The sequence below is a fragment of the Oncorhynchus keta genome, unplaced genomic scaffold (genome assembly GCF_023373465.1).
Source record: "Oncorhynchus keta strain PuntledgeMale-10-30-2019 unplaced genomic scaffold, Oket_V2 Un_contig_14343_pilon_pilon, whole genome shotgun sequence".
Classification (NCBI taxonomy): domain Eukaryota; kingdom Metazoa; phylum Chordata; class Actinopteri; order Salmoniformes; family Salmonidae; genus Oncorhynchus; species Oncorhynchus keta.
This window is the reverse complement of record NW_026278684.1, coordinates 37,501-53,043: the sequence shown is the minus strand read 5'-3', so window position 1 is coordinate 53,043 and position 15,543 is coordinate 37,501. Positions and strand designations below refer to the sequence as shown.

General features: G+C 38.3%; 1 protein-coding gene across 1 annotated transcript in view; it reads left to right on the top strand.

Annotated features, from left to right (window-relative positions):
• The first annotated feature begins 14 nt into the window (after positions 1 to 14).
• Positions 15 to 15,543, top strand: part of LOC118382106 (T-box transcription factor TBX18-like) — a 52,954-nt gene continuing 37,425 nt past the window's right edge. The window contains exons 1-5 of the mRNA XM_052501825.1: positions 15 to 396; positions 4,272 to 4,431; positions 5,187 to 5,288; positions 5,818 to 5,989; positions 12,108 to 12,275. Of these exons, the coding sequence (XP_052357785.1) occupies positions 156 to 396; positions 4,272 to 4,431; positions 5,187 to 5,288; positions 5,818 to 5,989; positions 12,108 to 12,275 (843 nt within the window). The 5' untranslated portion in view covers positions 15 to 155. The remainder of the gene's footprint in view (positions 397 to 4,271; positions 4,432 to 5,186; positions 5,289 to 5,817; positions 5,990 to 12,107; positions 12,276 to 15,543) is intronic.

The window sequence follows — 15,543 nt, the reverse complement described above, 5'->3', positions numbered from 1 at the left end:
TAGCTAAACGAGAGGAGCGTCACAAAGACCCACAGCTCCGGTACCAGGCTACCGTGGAAGCCCTTCGGATTAACTTTTCACTTGACTTCACTTCACTTCTCTTTAGAGAGACAGCTTTCTTCCTCTCGTGCGTCTCTCTACGGTCAGTCGGTGGAATGGCAGAGAAGCGACGCTCTTCGTGCAATCTGAGCGTCAAGGCGCACGCGTTCTCGGTGGAAGCTCTCATCGGGGCAGAGAAGACACGGAAGCTCGGGGACGACGACACCGGGGTGTGCTGTCTTGATGAGTGGACCGAGGTGTTGGAACTTCCCGCTAACGGAGGGGAGAGAGAGAAGAAGGTGTACGACCGCGCCATCGACCGGGGCAGCGAGATAGAGTGTGCTAGTGACGTCTCGCGTAAGTAAAGATCGTTCCGGTTGCAGCGGACTGATGGCTCCTGATAAAAGTTAAAATACCCTCACCGCCACTCCGAGGCTCTATCATATCAGCTCCAAACCCTCCACACACATCTACAACACGTAGCCTAACTCTCTCACACTATAGTCTAGTTACGCTAACTAACTAGTTACGCAAGATAAACCAAATGTAGCTGCATGCAGATAGTAAACTGAACACTGACGAAAGAAGAATTATTAGGCTACAACTATTCTAACAGTGACTTTCACTCAGAAGGAATAGAACTGCAGATTTAATCAGACCCCTTATTCTCAAACGGATTAAACAAAAGAAAATGTATCTCATCAATCTACATAAAATACCCCATAATGACAAAGCCGAAACAGGCTTTTAGAAAAATTTACTAATTAATACAAAATAAATAAAAACAGAAATACCTTATTTAGTATTCAGACCTTTTGCTATGAAACTCGAAATTGAGCTCATGTGCATCCTGTTTCCATTGATCATCCTTGAGATGTTTCTACAACTTGATTGGAGTAAATTCAATTAATTGGACATGATTTGGAAAGGCTCACACCTGTCTATACAAGGTCCCACAGTTGACAGCGCATGTCAGAGCAAAAACCAAGTCATAAAGTCGAAGGAATTGTATGTAGAGCTCAGAGACAGGATTGTGCCGAGGCACAGATCTGGGGAAGGGTACCAAAACATTTCTGCAGAATTGAAGATCCCCAAGAACACAGTGGCCTCCATCATTATTAAATGGAAGAAGTTTGGAACCACGGAGACTCTTCCTAGAACTTTCTGCCCCTCCAAACTGAGCAACCGGGGGAGAAGGGCCTTGAAACTTATGGTCAAACTGACAGAGTTCCAGAGGTCCTCTGTGGAGATGGGAGAATCTTCCAGAAGGACAACCATCTCTGCAGCACTCAACCAAACAGACATTTATGGTAGTGGCCAGACGGAATCCACTCCTCAGTAAAAGACACATGACAGTCCGCTTGGAGTTTGCCAAAAGGCACCTAAAGGACTCTCAGAATCAATATTCTCTGGTCTGATGAAACCAAGATTGAACTATTTTGCCTGAATGCCAAGCGTCACGTGTGGAGGAAACCTGGCACCATCCCTACGGTGAAGCATGGTGGTGGCAGCATCATGCTGTGGGGATGTTTTTCAGCGGCAGGGACTGAGAGACAAGTCATGATCGAGGGAAAGATGAACAAAGCAAAGTACAGAGAGATCCTTGATGAAAACCTGCTCCAGATCACTCAGAACCTCAGACAAGGCAGGAGTGGCTTCGGGACAAATCTCTGAATGTCCTTGAGCGGCCCAGCCAGAGCCAGGACTTGAACCCGATCTAATATCTCTGGAGAGACCTGAAAATAGCTGTGCAGCAACACTCTCCATCCAACCTGACAGCGCTTGAGAGGATCTGCAGAGAAGAATGGGAGAAACTCCCCAAATACAGGTTTGATAAGCTTGAAGAGTCATACCCAAGAAGACTTGATTCTGTAATCGCTGTCTAAGGTGCTACAACAAAGTAAAGGGTCTGAATACTTTTCTAAATATGTTTCAGTTTTTTATTTTTAATCAATTTGCATTAATTTCTATAAACCTGTTTTTGCTTTGCCATTATGAGATATTGTGTGTAGATTGACGAGGGGAAGAAACTATTTAATCAATTTTAGAATAAGGCTGTAACGTAATAAAATGTGGAAAAAATCAAGCTGTCTGAATACTTTCTGAATGCACTGCAGATATATTATTATTAGTAGTATTGTTGACCTGTATTAATGGTTGTTGTTATATTATTAGTAGTATTGTTGACCTGTATTAATGGTTGTTGTTATATTATTATTAGTAGTAGTATTATTGACCTGTATTTATGTTTAATGTTGTTATATTATTAGTAGTATTGTTGACCTGTATTAATGGTTGTTGTTGTTATATTATTAGTAGTATTGTTGACCTGTATTAATGTTTAATGTTGTTATATTATTAGTAGTATTGTTGACCTGTATTAATGTTTAATGTTGTTATATTATTAGTAGTATTGTTGACCTGTATTAATGTTTAATGTTGTTATATTATTAGTAGTATTATTGACCTGTATTTATGTTTAATGTTGTTATATTATTAGTAGTATTATTGTTGACCTGTATTAATGGTTGTTATATATGCCATTTAGCAGACTGGCTGTTGTTATATTCTTAGTAGTAGTATTGTTGACCTGTATTAATGGTTGTTGTTGTTATATTATTATTATTAGTATTATTGACCTGTATTTATGTTTAATGTTGTTATATTATTAGTAGTATTGTTGACCTGTATTTATTTGTTAATGGCTGTTGTTGAATGTGGTTGTTATATTGTTGTAACTGAATCCATAGTTTCGCTTTCTGAATGACCTCAACAATAAGCTCCGAGGTTTTCGGAACCTAATTCTTGACAATATCTAAATTAATAATATATGCCATTTAGCAGACGCTTTTATCCAAATTAAGGCATGAATGAATTTAAGTATGTATTAAATTCAATAAAATACTAATCTTCAACAACCAAGTGCACAGCTATAATAATAGCCTAATAACGATACATAGGCTTAATGACGTATACACTTGAACAGGTCTACAATTATATATTTACAAAAGATAAACATTTAGCATAGGGTTTGAAACTATTTAACCTATAGGCCTAGTTCAGAAACTCACCGCTTTTGAAACATTAGCCTAAGTAAATCACATGTTACATCTGTAAAATAATGATTCAAACATGAATGATGTGGTGATTATAGTCCCCGCTCTACTGTAGATATGTGATATATTATCCGGTTATCGGTCTGGTAGATAGAAACAGCTATGCCAGTGAGTAATAGGCGGCTTTATGAGTCGCGTTACAATCATAAACATTCCAATTAGGGGCAGGAAAATGGCCCCCGAACGGAGCCGTTATATGAACGGGGTTTATACATGCATTAAAAACACACAAACACTGCACTGTTAAATTGTAAAATAAAATAAAATAATATCATCCTGGTTATACGTCTGAAAGAGGGTTGTGGCTCCAGTATCGCGAGTTGTTTTTATTGGTGATAATTTAGGCATCACCGTGATACAGTAAAACCAACATGGTGGTAAATTAATAAATGCGACAGTAACGCTAATAACATGTCACCGAGTAGAGTTGTTTAAACCTGTCCTATAGAGTTGTTTAAACCTGTCCTATATAGTCGTTTAAACCTGTCCTATATAGTTGTTTAAACCTGTCCTATATAGTTGTTTAAACCTGTCCTATATAGTTGTTTAAACCTGTCCTATATAGTTGTTTAAACCTGTCCTATATAGTCGTTTAAACCTGTCCTATATAGTTGTTTAAACCTGTCCTATATAGTTGTTTAAACCTGTCCTATATAGTTGTTTAAACCTGTCCTATATAGTTGTTTAAACCTGTCCTATATAGTTGTTTAAACCTGTCCTATATAGTCGTTTAAACCTGTCCTATAGAGTTGTTCATTCCTGTCCTATTGTGGCCTGAATACCTATTCTGACAGCAACACAAACGTACCAGCCTGGTCTGGTCAGGTCTGGTCTGAGGAGCGGAACAGACACGGCCCGTTTGGCGATTAGCTGTTTAGAGAGCCATGATTATTATAACACACACACACACACACACACACACACACACACACACACACACACACACACACACACACACACACACACACACACACACGCACACGCACACATACACACGCACGCGCACATACACACACCCCCCCTAACTGTACCTTTAGGCCTGTAGTCACTAGGCTATTAGTAGCCTATTGTACCAGTAGTATTATTACATTAAAACATTAAACTGTCTTTCCGTAGCGGAGAGTTGTGAAGTGGTGTTGGAGGCCCAGGCCCAGCGCACGCCGCCGGTAACAGTAACGGTTCCCGGAGAGGAGATGAGCGTGGACTTGCAGGGCTCCGACCTGTGGAAACGGTTTCACGAGATTGGCACGGAGATGATCATCACGAAGGCCGGCAGGTGGGAGAAGAAATTAACGTCATCACACACATTACATGACATTTACGTCTCATTGACAGATGACATAAAGAAGAAAGGAAAAATAATCGAATCGAACAAATAACAAGTGTTCGTGTTGAAGTTGAAAGGATGTGCAGATGTTTTGTGGTCCTTCTGTAGCTCAGTTGGTAGAGCATGGCGCTTGTAACGCCAGGGTAGTGGGTTCGATTCCCGGGACCACCCATACGTAGAATGTATGCACACATGACTGTAAGTCGCTTTGGATAAAAGCGTCTGCTAAATGGCATATATATAGATAAACGTTCTGCTATGATAGAATTCGGTTATGATTAATATTATAAATATAAAGTTATGTTTTATTCATCGGACTGATTCATTTATAAGAAGCTCAAAGTTTAAGAAAAGGAAATATCGTAAACATTATTTGGTAGCGATGTTGTAAAAAAAGAAATGTAGAGCTTCGACTAATAATAACAATGTTTTAAATATTTGTTTATTCTAATCTCATTTAAAGCATCATTTAGAAACTCCCGTCGGAGCCTATCGGTGATTAAATGTTTTTCATATTCCTCCGTTTCAGAATCATATATTAGTCTAATGGGCGGATATATCAATCTGTGAGAAATGTGTAGGATCATTTCGTGTTATGTGAAATCCTAATGTCAGCCATTGTAAATATGACTACCTGACAGATATGAGGCATTTATGTAACTCTATTTAATGTCGGACATCGACTTTCTGTTTTCCCGGTGCAGGCGGATGTTCCCCGCTATGCGCGTGAAGATCTCGGGTCTGGACCCCCACCAGCAGTATTACATCGCCATGGACATTATCCCTATGGACAACAAAAGATACAGGTGAGGAATAATACCAAATCATTTACTAATCATTTATTATATTATATATCAATTATAGTTCTACTGTGGCTACAGGCTATTTCTGTAGTTCTGGTCAAAGTTGAAATAGGCTATATAGACTAACAGTGCTAGGGGTGGTTAAGATGGGAGACATTTCAATAGTTCTCTGTAACACATGCACAAAACAAGGTGTGTCGTATTGTGGGTATAGTATATGGAGGTAACATGGTAGGCTATATTTAATATAGCTTAAACCCGCGAGGATTAAGGTTTTGGTAAAAATCGTTTTCTTCGATGGCCAGAGGCTGGAGCAGGACAAATGGTGTTGATCTGTCTGTTGATCAGTCAGAGTCAGAGATGGTTGTATCCCCGCGCCGTTTGGCAAGATAATCTCCTTTTGCTCAGCTGACCTCCTAACCTCCCAGGCCTGAAGGTCTACCAACAAATGTTACAGTAACAGGGACAACAGAAACCCGTCTGGAAGTTATTCTCTCTCTCCCTCCCTCCCTCTCTGTCTATGTGTGTGCAGGTACGTGTACCACAGCTCCAAGTGGATGGCTGCGGGTAACGCAGATTCCCCGGTTCCACCACGTGTGTATGTCCACCCGGACTCGCCGGCTTCGGGTGAGACTTGGATGCGTCAGGTGATCAGCTTCGACAAACTCAAACTGACCAATAACGAGCTGGATGACCAGGGGCATGTAGGTTACCTAGACAACACTACCTACTGTGTCTATATTATACACACTAAATATTGTATATATTATGTCACCAACACTAAACACTATTATCTCTGTATTATTAGGCATAATTCTATAGATTGGTGGGTGGATATATTTAAGTTCACTGATTGATGAGCCTATATTATTTATTTGTTATTCTACTGTGAAATACAGTGTCTTTAAACCTGTAAAATAAAATGAAGTCAAATAAAGTGTGTTTAAACCAGAGAAACTTGAGACTTCAATCAAATAACAATAAGAAGTTCGGCTTGAAATGTAATATTTGATCATATGTTTATTATTTATCATGTTTACTGTATAATATGTGTTATAATTGATCAAAGGACAGAGGTCAGTGGTCTCTGGTATATATTCTGAGTAAAGGGATGCTGCTTATTGGCCTGGTTCCTCTCTAGTTTTCTTCCTAGGTTCCTGCCTTTCTGGGGAGTTTTTCCTAACCACTGTGTCTGGGGTTTTATGGCTGGGTTTCTGTACAGCACTTTGCGATATCAGCTGATGTAAGAAGGGCTATATAAATACATTTGATTGGATTTAGTATATTACTATATTATATTATTATACGTTATCATATCTGGGTTGTTTTCAGAGGAAATAAATACATCATATTTTCCCCAGAAGTTTCATCCTCCAATTAGTATGATATGTATGGTAATTAGTATGATACGTATGGTAATTAGTATGATATGTATGGTAATTAGTAAGATATGTATGGTAATTGGCATGATATGTATGGTAATTAGTATGATATGTATGGTAATTAGTATGACATGTATGGCAGTTAGTATGATATGTATGGTAATCAGTATGATATGTATGGTAATTAGTATGATATGTATGGTAATTAGTGTGATATGTATGGTAATTAGTGTGATATGTATGGTAATTAGTGTGATATGTATGGTAATTAGTGTGATATGTATGGTAATTAGTGTGATATGTATGGTAATTAGTATGATATGTATGGTAATTAGTATGATATGTAGGACAGTTAGTATGATATGCATGGTAATTAGTATGATATGTAGGACAGTTAGTATGATATGTAGGACAGTTAGTTTGATACGTAGGACAGTTAGTATGATATGCATGGTAATTAGTATGATATGTAGGACAGTTAGTATGATATGTATGGTAATTAGTATGATAAGTAGGACAGTTAGTATGATATGTAGTTAGTACAGTTAGTATGATATGCATGGTAATTAGTATGATATGTAGGACAGTTAGTATGATATGCATGGTAATTAGTATGATAAGTAGGACAGTTAGTATGATATGTAGGACAGTTAGTATGATATGTATGGTAATTAGTATGATATGTAGGACAGTTAGTATGATATGTGGTAGGACAGTTAGTATGATATGCATGGTAATTAGTATGATACGTAGGACAGTTAATATGATATGTAGGACAGTTAGTATGATATGATAGGACAGTTAGTATGATACGTTGGTATACGTAGGACAGTTAGTATGATGATACGTAGGACAGTTAGTATGATATGTAGGACAGTTAGTATGATATGTAGGACAGTTAGTATGATACGTAGGACAGTTAGTATGATATGTAGGACAGTTAGTATGATATGTAGGACAGTTAGTATGATATGTAGGACAGTTAGTATGATATGTAGGACAGTTAGTATGATACGTAGGACAGTTAGTATGATACGTTAGGACAGTTAGTATGATACGGTAGGACAGTTAGTATGATATGCATGGTAATTAGTATGATATGTAGGACAGTTAGTATGATACGTATGATGATATGCATGGTAAGTTAGTATGATATGTAGGACAGTTAGTATGATATGTAGGACAGTTAGTATGATACGTAGGACAGTTAGTATGATATGTATGGACAGTGATATAGTTAGTATGATATGTAGGACAGTTAGATACGTAGGACAGTTAGTATGATACGTAGGACAGTTAGTATGATACAGGACAGTTAGTATGATACGTTTAGTATGATATGTAGGACAGTTAGTATGATATGTAGGACAGTTAGTATGATACGTAGGACAGTTAGTATGATATGTAGGACAGTTAGTATGATATGTAGGACAGTTAGTATGATATGTAGGACAGTTAGTATGATATGTAGGACAGTTAGTATGATATGTAGGACAGTTAGTATGATACGTAGGACAGTTAGTATGATATGTAGGACAGTTAGTATGATATGTAGGACAGTTAGTATGATATGTAGGACAGTTAGTATGATACGTAGGACAGTTAGTATGATACGTAGGACAGTTAGTATGATACGTAGGACAGTTAGTATGATACGTAGGACAGTTAGTATGATATGCATGGACAGTTAGTATGATATGAGGACAGTTAGTATGATATGTAGGACAGTTAGTATGATATGCATGGTAATTAGTATGATATGTAGGACAGTTAGTATGATACAGTAGGACAGTTAGTATGATATGCATGGTAATTAGTATGATATGTAGGACAGTTAGTATGATATGTAGGACAGTTAGTATGATATGTCGGACAGTTAGTATGACACGTATGGTAATTAGTATGATATGTATGGTAATTCGTATGATATGTAGGACAGTTAGTATGATATATAGGACAGTTAGTATGATATGTAGGACAGTTAGTATGATACGTAGGACAGTTAGTATGATACGTAGGACAGTTAGTATGATACGTAGGACAGTTAGTATGATATGTAGGACAGTTAGTATGATATGTAGGACAGTTACGTAGGACAGTTAGTATGATATGTAGGACAGTTAGTATGATATGTAGGGCAATTAGTATGATATGTAGGACAGTTAGTATGATATGTATGGTAATTAGTATGATATGTAGGACAGTTAGTATGATACGTAGGACAGTTAGTATGATACGTAGGACAGTTAGTATGATATGTAGGACAGTTAGTATGATACGTAGGACAGTTAGTATGATATGTAGGACAGTTAGTATGATACGTAGGACAGTTAGTATGATACGTATGGTAATTAGTATGATATGTATGGTAATTCGTATGATATGTAGGACAGTTAGTATGATATGTAGGACAGTTAGTATGATACGTAGGACAGTTAGTATGATACGTAGGACAGTTAGTATGATACGTAGGACAGTTAGTATGATACGTAGGACAGTTAGTATGATACGTAGGACAGTTAGTATGATACGTAGGACAGTTAGTATGATACGTAGGACAGTTAGTATGATATGTATGGTAATTAGTATGATATGTAGGACAGTTAGTATGATATGTAGGACAGTTAGTATGATATGTAGGACAGTTAGTATGATATGTAGGACAGTTAGTATGATACGTAGGACAGTTAGTATGATATGTAGGACAGTTAGTATGATATGTAGGACAGTTAGTATGATATGTATGGTAATTAGTATGATATGTAGGACAGTTAGTATGATACGTAGGACAGTTAGTATGATACGTAGGACAGTTAGTATGATACGTAGGACAGTTAGTATGATATGTAGGACAGTTAGTATGATATGTAGGACAGTTAGTATGATACGTAGGACAGTTAGTATGATACGTAGGACAGTTAGTATGATATGTAGGACAGTTAGTATGATACGTAGGACAGTTAGTATGATACGTAGGACAGTTAGTATGATACGTAGGACAGTTAGTATGATACGTAGGACAGTTAGTATGATACGTAGGACAGTTAGTATGATATGTATGGTAATTAGTATGATATGTAGGACAGTTAGTATGATATGCATGGTAATTAGTATGATATGTAGGACAGTTAGTATGATACGTAGGACAGTTAGTATGATATGCATGGTAATTAGTATGATATGTAGGACAGTTAGTATGATATGTAGGACAGTTAGTATGATATGTAGGACAGTTAGTATGATACGTAGGACAGTTAGTATGATACGTATGGTAATTAGTATGATATGTAGGACAGTTAGTATGATATGTAGGACAGTTAGTATGATATGTATGGTAATTCGTATGATACGTAGGACAGTTAGTATGATACGTAGGACAGTTAGTATGATACGTAGGACAGTTAGTATGATATGTAGGGCAATTAGTATGATATGTAGGGCAATTAGTATGATACATATGGTAATTAGTATGATAAGTATGGTAATTAGTATGATAGGTATGGTAATCAGTATGATATGTATGGTAATTAGTATGGTACGTATGGTAATTAGTATGGTACGTATGGTAATTAGGATGGTACGTATGGTAATTAGGATGGTACGTATGGTAATTAGTATGATAAGTATGGTAATTAGTATGATAAGTATGGTAATTAGTATGGTACGTATGGTAATTAGTATGATAAGTATGGTAATTAGTATGGTACATATGGTAATTAGTATGGTAATTAGTATGATACATATGGTAATTGGTATGCTATGTATGGTAATTAGTATGATAAGTATGGTAATTAGTATGGTACGTATGGTAATTAGTATGATAAGTATGGTAATTAGTATGGTACGTATGGTAATTAGTATGATAAGTATGGTAATTAGTATGGTACGTATGGTAATTAGTATGATACGTATGGTAATTAGTATGATAAGTATGGTAATTAGTATGATACGTATGGTAATTAGTATGATACGTATGGTAATTAGTATGATAAGTATGGTAATTAGTATGGTATGTATGGTGTGTATTCATCTGTGGATGTCCATCCTCCAATTCGTATAATACGTTACAAATTGCAATTCGTACATTATGTTACGTATTTTCTAAATGTATGATATTAAGTTACCAATTCCAATTTGTTGTGGGTAACGTTAGCTAAGTGGCTAATGCTAACATTAGCTAGGTGGCTAACATTAACTAGGAGTTAGGGTTTAGGAGTTATGTTAAAGGGTTAAGGGTTAGGGGAAGGGTTATCCAACATGCTAAGTAATTACAAAGTAGATAAAAGTAGCTAGTAAGTAGTTGCAAAGTTGCTAATTAGCTAAAATGCTTTCATTTTCCTTTGGGTTGCTAGACTTTGGCTTTAAATGCCCACCCATCCACCCCGACCACCCACCCTACTTTCATTTTTGCTTTAAGTAACCTTCTCTTTGATGCAAACGTAACATATCATGCTAATTTGAGTGTGCCGGATTTACATGTATTATGTTACGTCTTGTCTATGAGACCAGGCTGGAAGATTAGTTTAGTTTAATTTTAATGTTTCAGAATCATTGTTATATGTTAATCAGACTTAAGCCCTCAGGCAGGACAAAATGATTTGGCCGTTCAAAGACAACTCCGTGTGTGTGTGTGTCTGTGTGTGTCTGTGTGTGTGTGTGTGTGTGTGTGTGTGTGTGTGTGTGTGTGTGTGTGTGTGTGTGTGTGTGTGTGTGTGTGTCTGTGTGTGTGTGTGTGTGTGTGTCTGTGTGTCTGTGTGTGTGTGTGTGTGTGTGTGTGTGTGTGTGTGTGTGTGTGTGTGTGTGTGTGTGTGTGTGTGTGTGTGTGTGTGTGTGTCTGTGTGTGTCTGTGTGTGTGTGTGTGTGTGTGTGTGTGTGTGTGTGTGTGTGTGTGTGTGTGTGTGTGTGTGTGTGTGTGTGTCTGTGTGTGTCTGTGTGTGTCTGTGTGTGTGTGTGTGTGTGTGTCTGTGTGTGTGTGTCTGTGTGTGTGTGTGTGTGTGTGTGTGTGTGTGTGTGTGTGTGTGTGTGTGTGTGTGTGTGTGTGTGTGTGTGTGTGTGTGTGTGTGTCTGTGTGTGTGTGTGTGTGTGTGTGTGTGTGTGTGTGTGTGTGTGTGTGTGTGTGTGTGTGAGTCCTGTGTGTGTGTCTGTGTGTGAGTCCTGTGTGTGTGTCTGTGTGTGTCTGTGTGTGTGTGTCTGTCTGTGTGTGTGTGTGTGTGTCTGTGTGTCTGTGTGTGTGTCTGTGTGTGTGTGTGTCCTGTGTGTGTGTGTGTTTAAGTATGCATTTGTGCTTTACGGCGTGGGAATATAGCAGGTAATTCCATTGGTGTGTAATTGTGTGCGCCCGCGTGTGTAATTCTGCTGCAGTCTAATTGTGCCCTAACCGGGCTGTGTGTGTGTGTGTGTGTGTGTGCGCGTGTGTGTGTGTGCGTGTGTGTGTGTTCAGATCATTCTCCACTCCATGCATAAGTACCAGCCACGTGTGCATGTGATTCAGAAGGAGCGTGGCGAGGAGCTGTCTCATGTTAGAGCCGTTCCCCAGGGAGACGGAACCAGAACACTCAGCTTCCCAGAGACCGTCTTCACCACTGTCACCGCATACCAGAACCAACAGGTAACATTCATATAACGTTTAAACAACATTCACACAACTGTATCAGGACCTACAGACAACCATACATACGCTAGCCACTATACCACGTCACTGGCTACTAGAACCAACAGCAAACCTTTCCATATAACTTATAGAACATGCACACAATATTTACACAACATTCACACAACCAAACCAGAACGAACAGGTAACATCCACACAACATCTACACAACATTCAAACAACATTCAGAAAATATAGACAAACTAACCGTAAACAAACATTTTCTCACCATCCAGCTCAGAACACAGTAAAGGCAGGAGAGCTCTGACTGTAGAGTATTAGAGTTAAAGGGAAGGAAACGAGAGTTCTGTCTGAAGAGTATTAGAGTTAAAGGGAAGGAAAAGAGAGTTCTGACTGTAGAGTATTAGAGTTAAAGGGAAGGAAACGAGAGTTCTGTCTGAAGAGTATTAGAGTTAAAGGAAGGAAACGAGAGTTCTGACTGTAGAGTATTAGAGTTAAAGGGAAGGAAACGAGAGTTCTGTCTGAAGAGAGTATTAGAGTTAAAGGGAAGGAAACTTCTGTCTGAAGAGTATTAGAGTTAAAGGGAAGGAAATGAGAGTTCTGACTGTAGAGTATTAGAGTTAAAGGGAAGGAAGCGAGAGTTCTGTCTGAAGAGAGTATTAGAGTTAAAGGGAAGGAAACGAGAGTTCTGTCTGAAGAGAGTATTAGAGTTAAAGGGAAGGAAACGAGAGTTCTGACTGTAGAGTATTAGAGTTAAAGGAAGGAAACGAGAGTTCTGACTGTAGAGTATTAGAGTTAAAGGGAAGGAAACGAGAGTTCTGACTGTAGAGTATTAGAGTTAAAGGGAAGGAAACGAGAGTTCTGACTGTAGAGTATTAGAGTTAAAGGAAGGAAACGAGAGTTCTGACTGTAGAGTATTAGAGTTAAAGGGAAGGAAACGAGAGTTCTGACTGTAGAGAGTATTAGAGTTAAAGGGAAGGAAACGAGAGTTCTGACTGTAGAGTATTAGAGTTAAAGGGAAGGAAACGAGAGTTCTGTCTGAAGAGAGTATTAGAGTTAAAGGGAAGGAAACGAGAGTTCTGTCTGAAGAGAGTATTAGAGTTAAAGGGAAGGAAACGAGAGTTCTGACTGTAGAGTATTAGAGTTAAAGGGAAGGAAGAGTATTAGAGAGTTCTGTCTGAAGAGAGTATTAGAGTTAAAGGGAAGGAAACGAAGAGTTCTGTCTGAAGAGAGTATTAGAGTTAAAGGGAAGGAAACGTGAGTTCTGACTGTAGAGTAAAGGAAGGAAACGAGAGTTCTGACTGTAGAGTTAAAAAGGAAGGAAACGAGAGTTCTGACTGTAGAGTATTAAAGAAGTTCTGAAAGGAGTTAAAGGAAGGAAACGAGAGTTCTGACTGTAGAGTATTAGAGTTAAAGGGAAGGAAACGAGAGTTAAAGGGTTAAAGGAAGGAAACGAGAGTTCTGACTGTAGAGTATTAGAGTTAAAGGAAGGAAACGAGAGTTCTGACTGTAGAGTATTAGAGTTAAAGGGAAGGAAACGAGAGTTCTGACTGTAGAGTATTAGAGTTAAAGGGAAGGAAACGAGAGTTCTGACTGTAGAGTATTAGAGTTAAAGGGAAGGAAACGAGAGTTCTGACTGTAGAGTATTAGAGTTAAAGGGAAGGAAACGAGAGTTCTGACTGTAGAGTATTAGAGTTAAAGGGAAGGAAACGAGAGTTCTGACTGTAGAGAGTATTAGAGTTAAAGGGAAGGAAACGAGAGTTCTGACTGTAGAGAGTATTAGAGTTAAAGGGAAGGAAACGAGAGTTCTGACTGTAGAGAGTATTAGAGTTAAAGGGAAGGAAACGAGAGTTCTGACTGTAGAGAGTATTAGAGTTAAAGGGAAGGAAACGAGAGTTCTGACTGTAGAGAGTATTAGAGTTAAAGAGAAGGAAACGAAGGAAACGAGAGTTCTGACTGTAGAGTATTAGAGTTAAAGGTTAAAGGGCTTCTGACTGTAGAGAGTATTAGAGTTAAAGGGAAACGAGAGTTCTGAGGAATTAGAGTTAAAGGGCAGAGTTCTGACTGTAGAGAGTATTAGAGTTAAAGGGAAGGAAACGAGAGTTCTGACTGTAGAGAGTATTAGAGTTAAAGGGAAGGAAACGAGAGTTCTGTCTGAAGAGAGTATTAGAGTTAAAGAGAAGGAAACGAGAGTTCTGTCTGAAGAGAGTATTAGACTTAAAGGGAAGGAAATGAGAGTTCTGTCTGAAGAGTATTAGAGTTAAAGGGAAGGAAATGAGAGTTCTGTCTGTAGAGTATTAGAGTTAAAGGGAAGGAAATGAGAGTTCTGACTGTAGAGAGTATTAGAGTTAAAGGGAAGGAAACGAGAGTTCTGACTGTAGACTATTAGAGTTAAAGGGAAGGAAACGAGAGTTCTGACTGTAGAGAGTCTTAGAGTTAAAGGGAAGGAAACGAGAGTGCTGACTGTAGAGTATTAGAGTTAAAGGGAAGGAAATGAGAGTTCTGAAACAACATAGTGTGGTCAAAGTAACTTAGCTGTAGTCACCATCTGGTTCCCTATAACTTCAAACATAGTTATGTTTTTTGGGTTATTACATATTTATTAACTTATTTCCAGGTAACTTGTAAACTGCCCACAATGCACTATTTCTCAACCTCATGTGGAGATCTACTCTGTGCTACAGAGTTTGTAGTTCGTATGCTAGCTAAAGCTGGCTAACGTTAGCCACTAGCCATGATACCATGTAACTACACTTCAGATTAAGGGTTGGTGGTGGTGAGCTTCAAACCACCAATCACAGGAAGTGTGATGTAATCAAGAAACAGATGGGGCATGTGCAGCATGCTCTTCCTGGAGTTTGTGGCTGAGTTATGTAGTGGGAACCTGTTAGCACGGCACGCTGTGGGGCTCTATTTTTGTAGGTTTAGACACTCGTCTGCTCTCCTATCTGTTGTATCAACGTTTAGCCACGTTGTGAAGTAAGCTAAGGGAGTTTTGTAACATTTTCCACCTTGTCTTAGTGCTAACGCAGATAAAAAGTTGAGGAGTTGAGGAGATGATAATTGAGAAAGAGCCTGGTCTCTACTGTTTTTTTTTACTGGTCTCTAGTTTACTTTATTGGATTCTACTGGACTATTCTGGAGTTAACTCGACTCTAACGCTATCTACTGGTCTTCACTTGTTTCTACTAGTCTTTACTATTCTCTACTGATCTCTGCTGGTATCTACTGGTCTCTACTGATCTCTAATGGTATCTACTGGTCT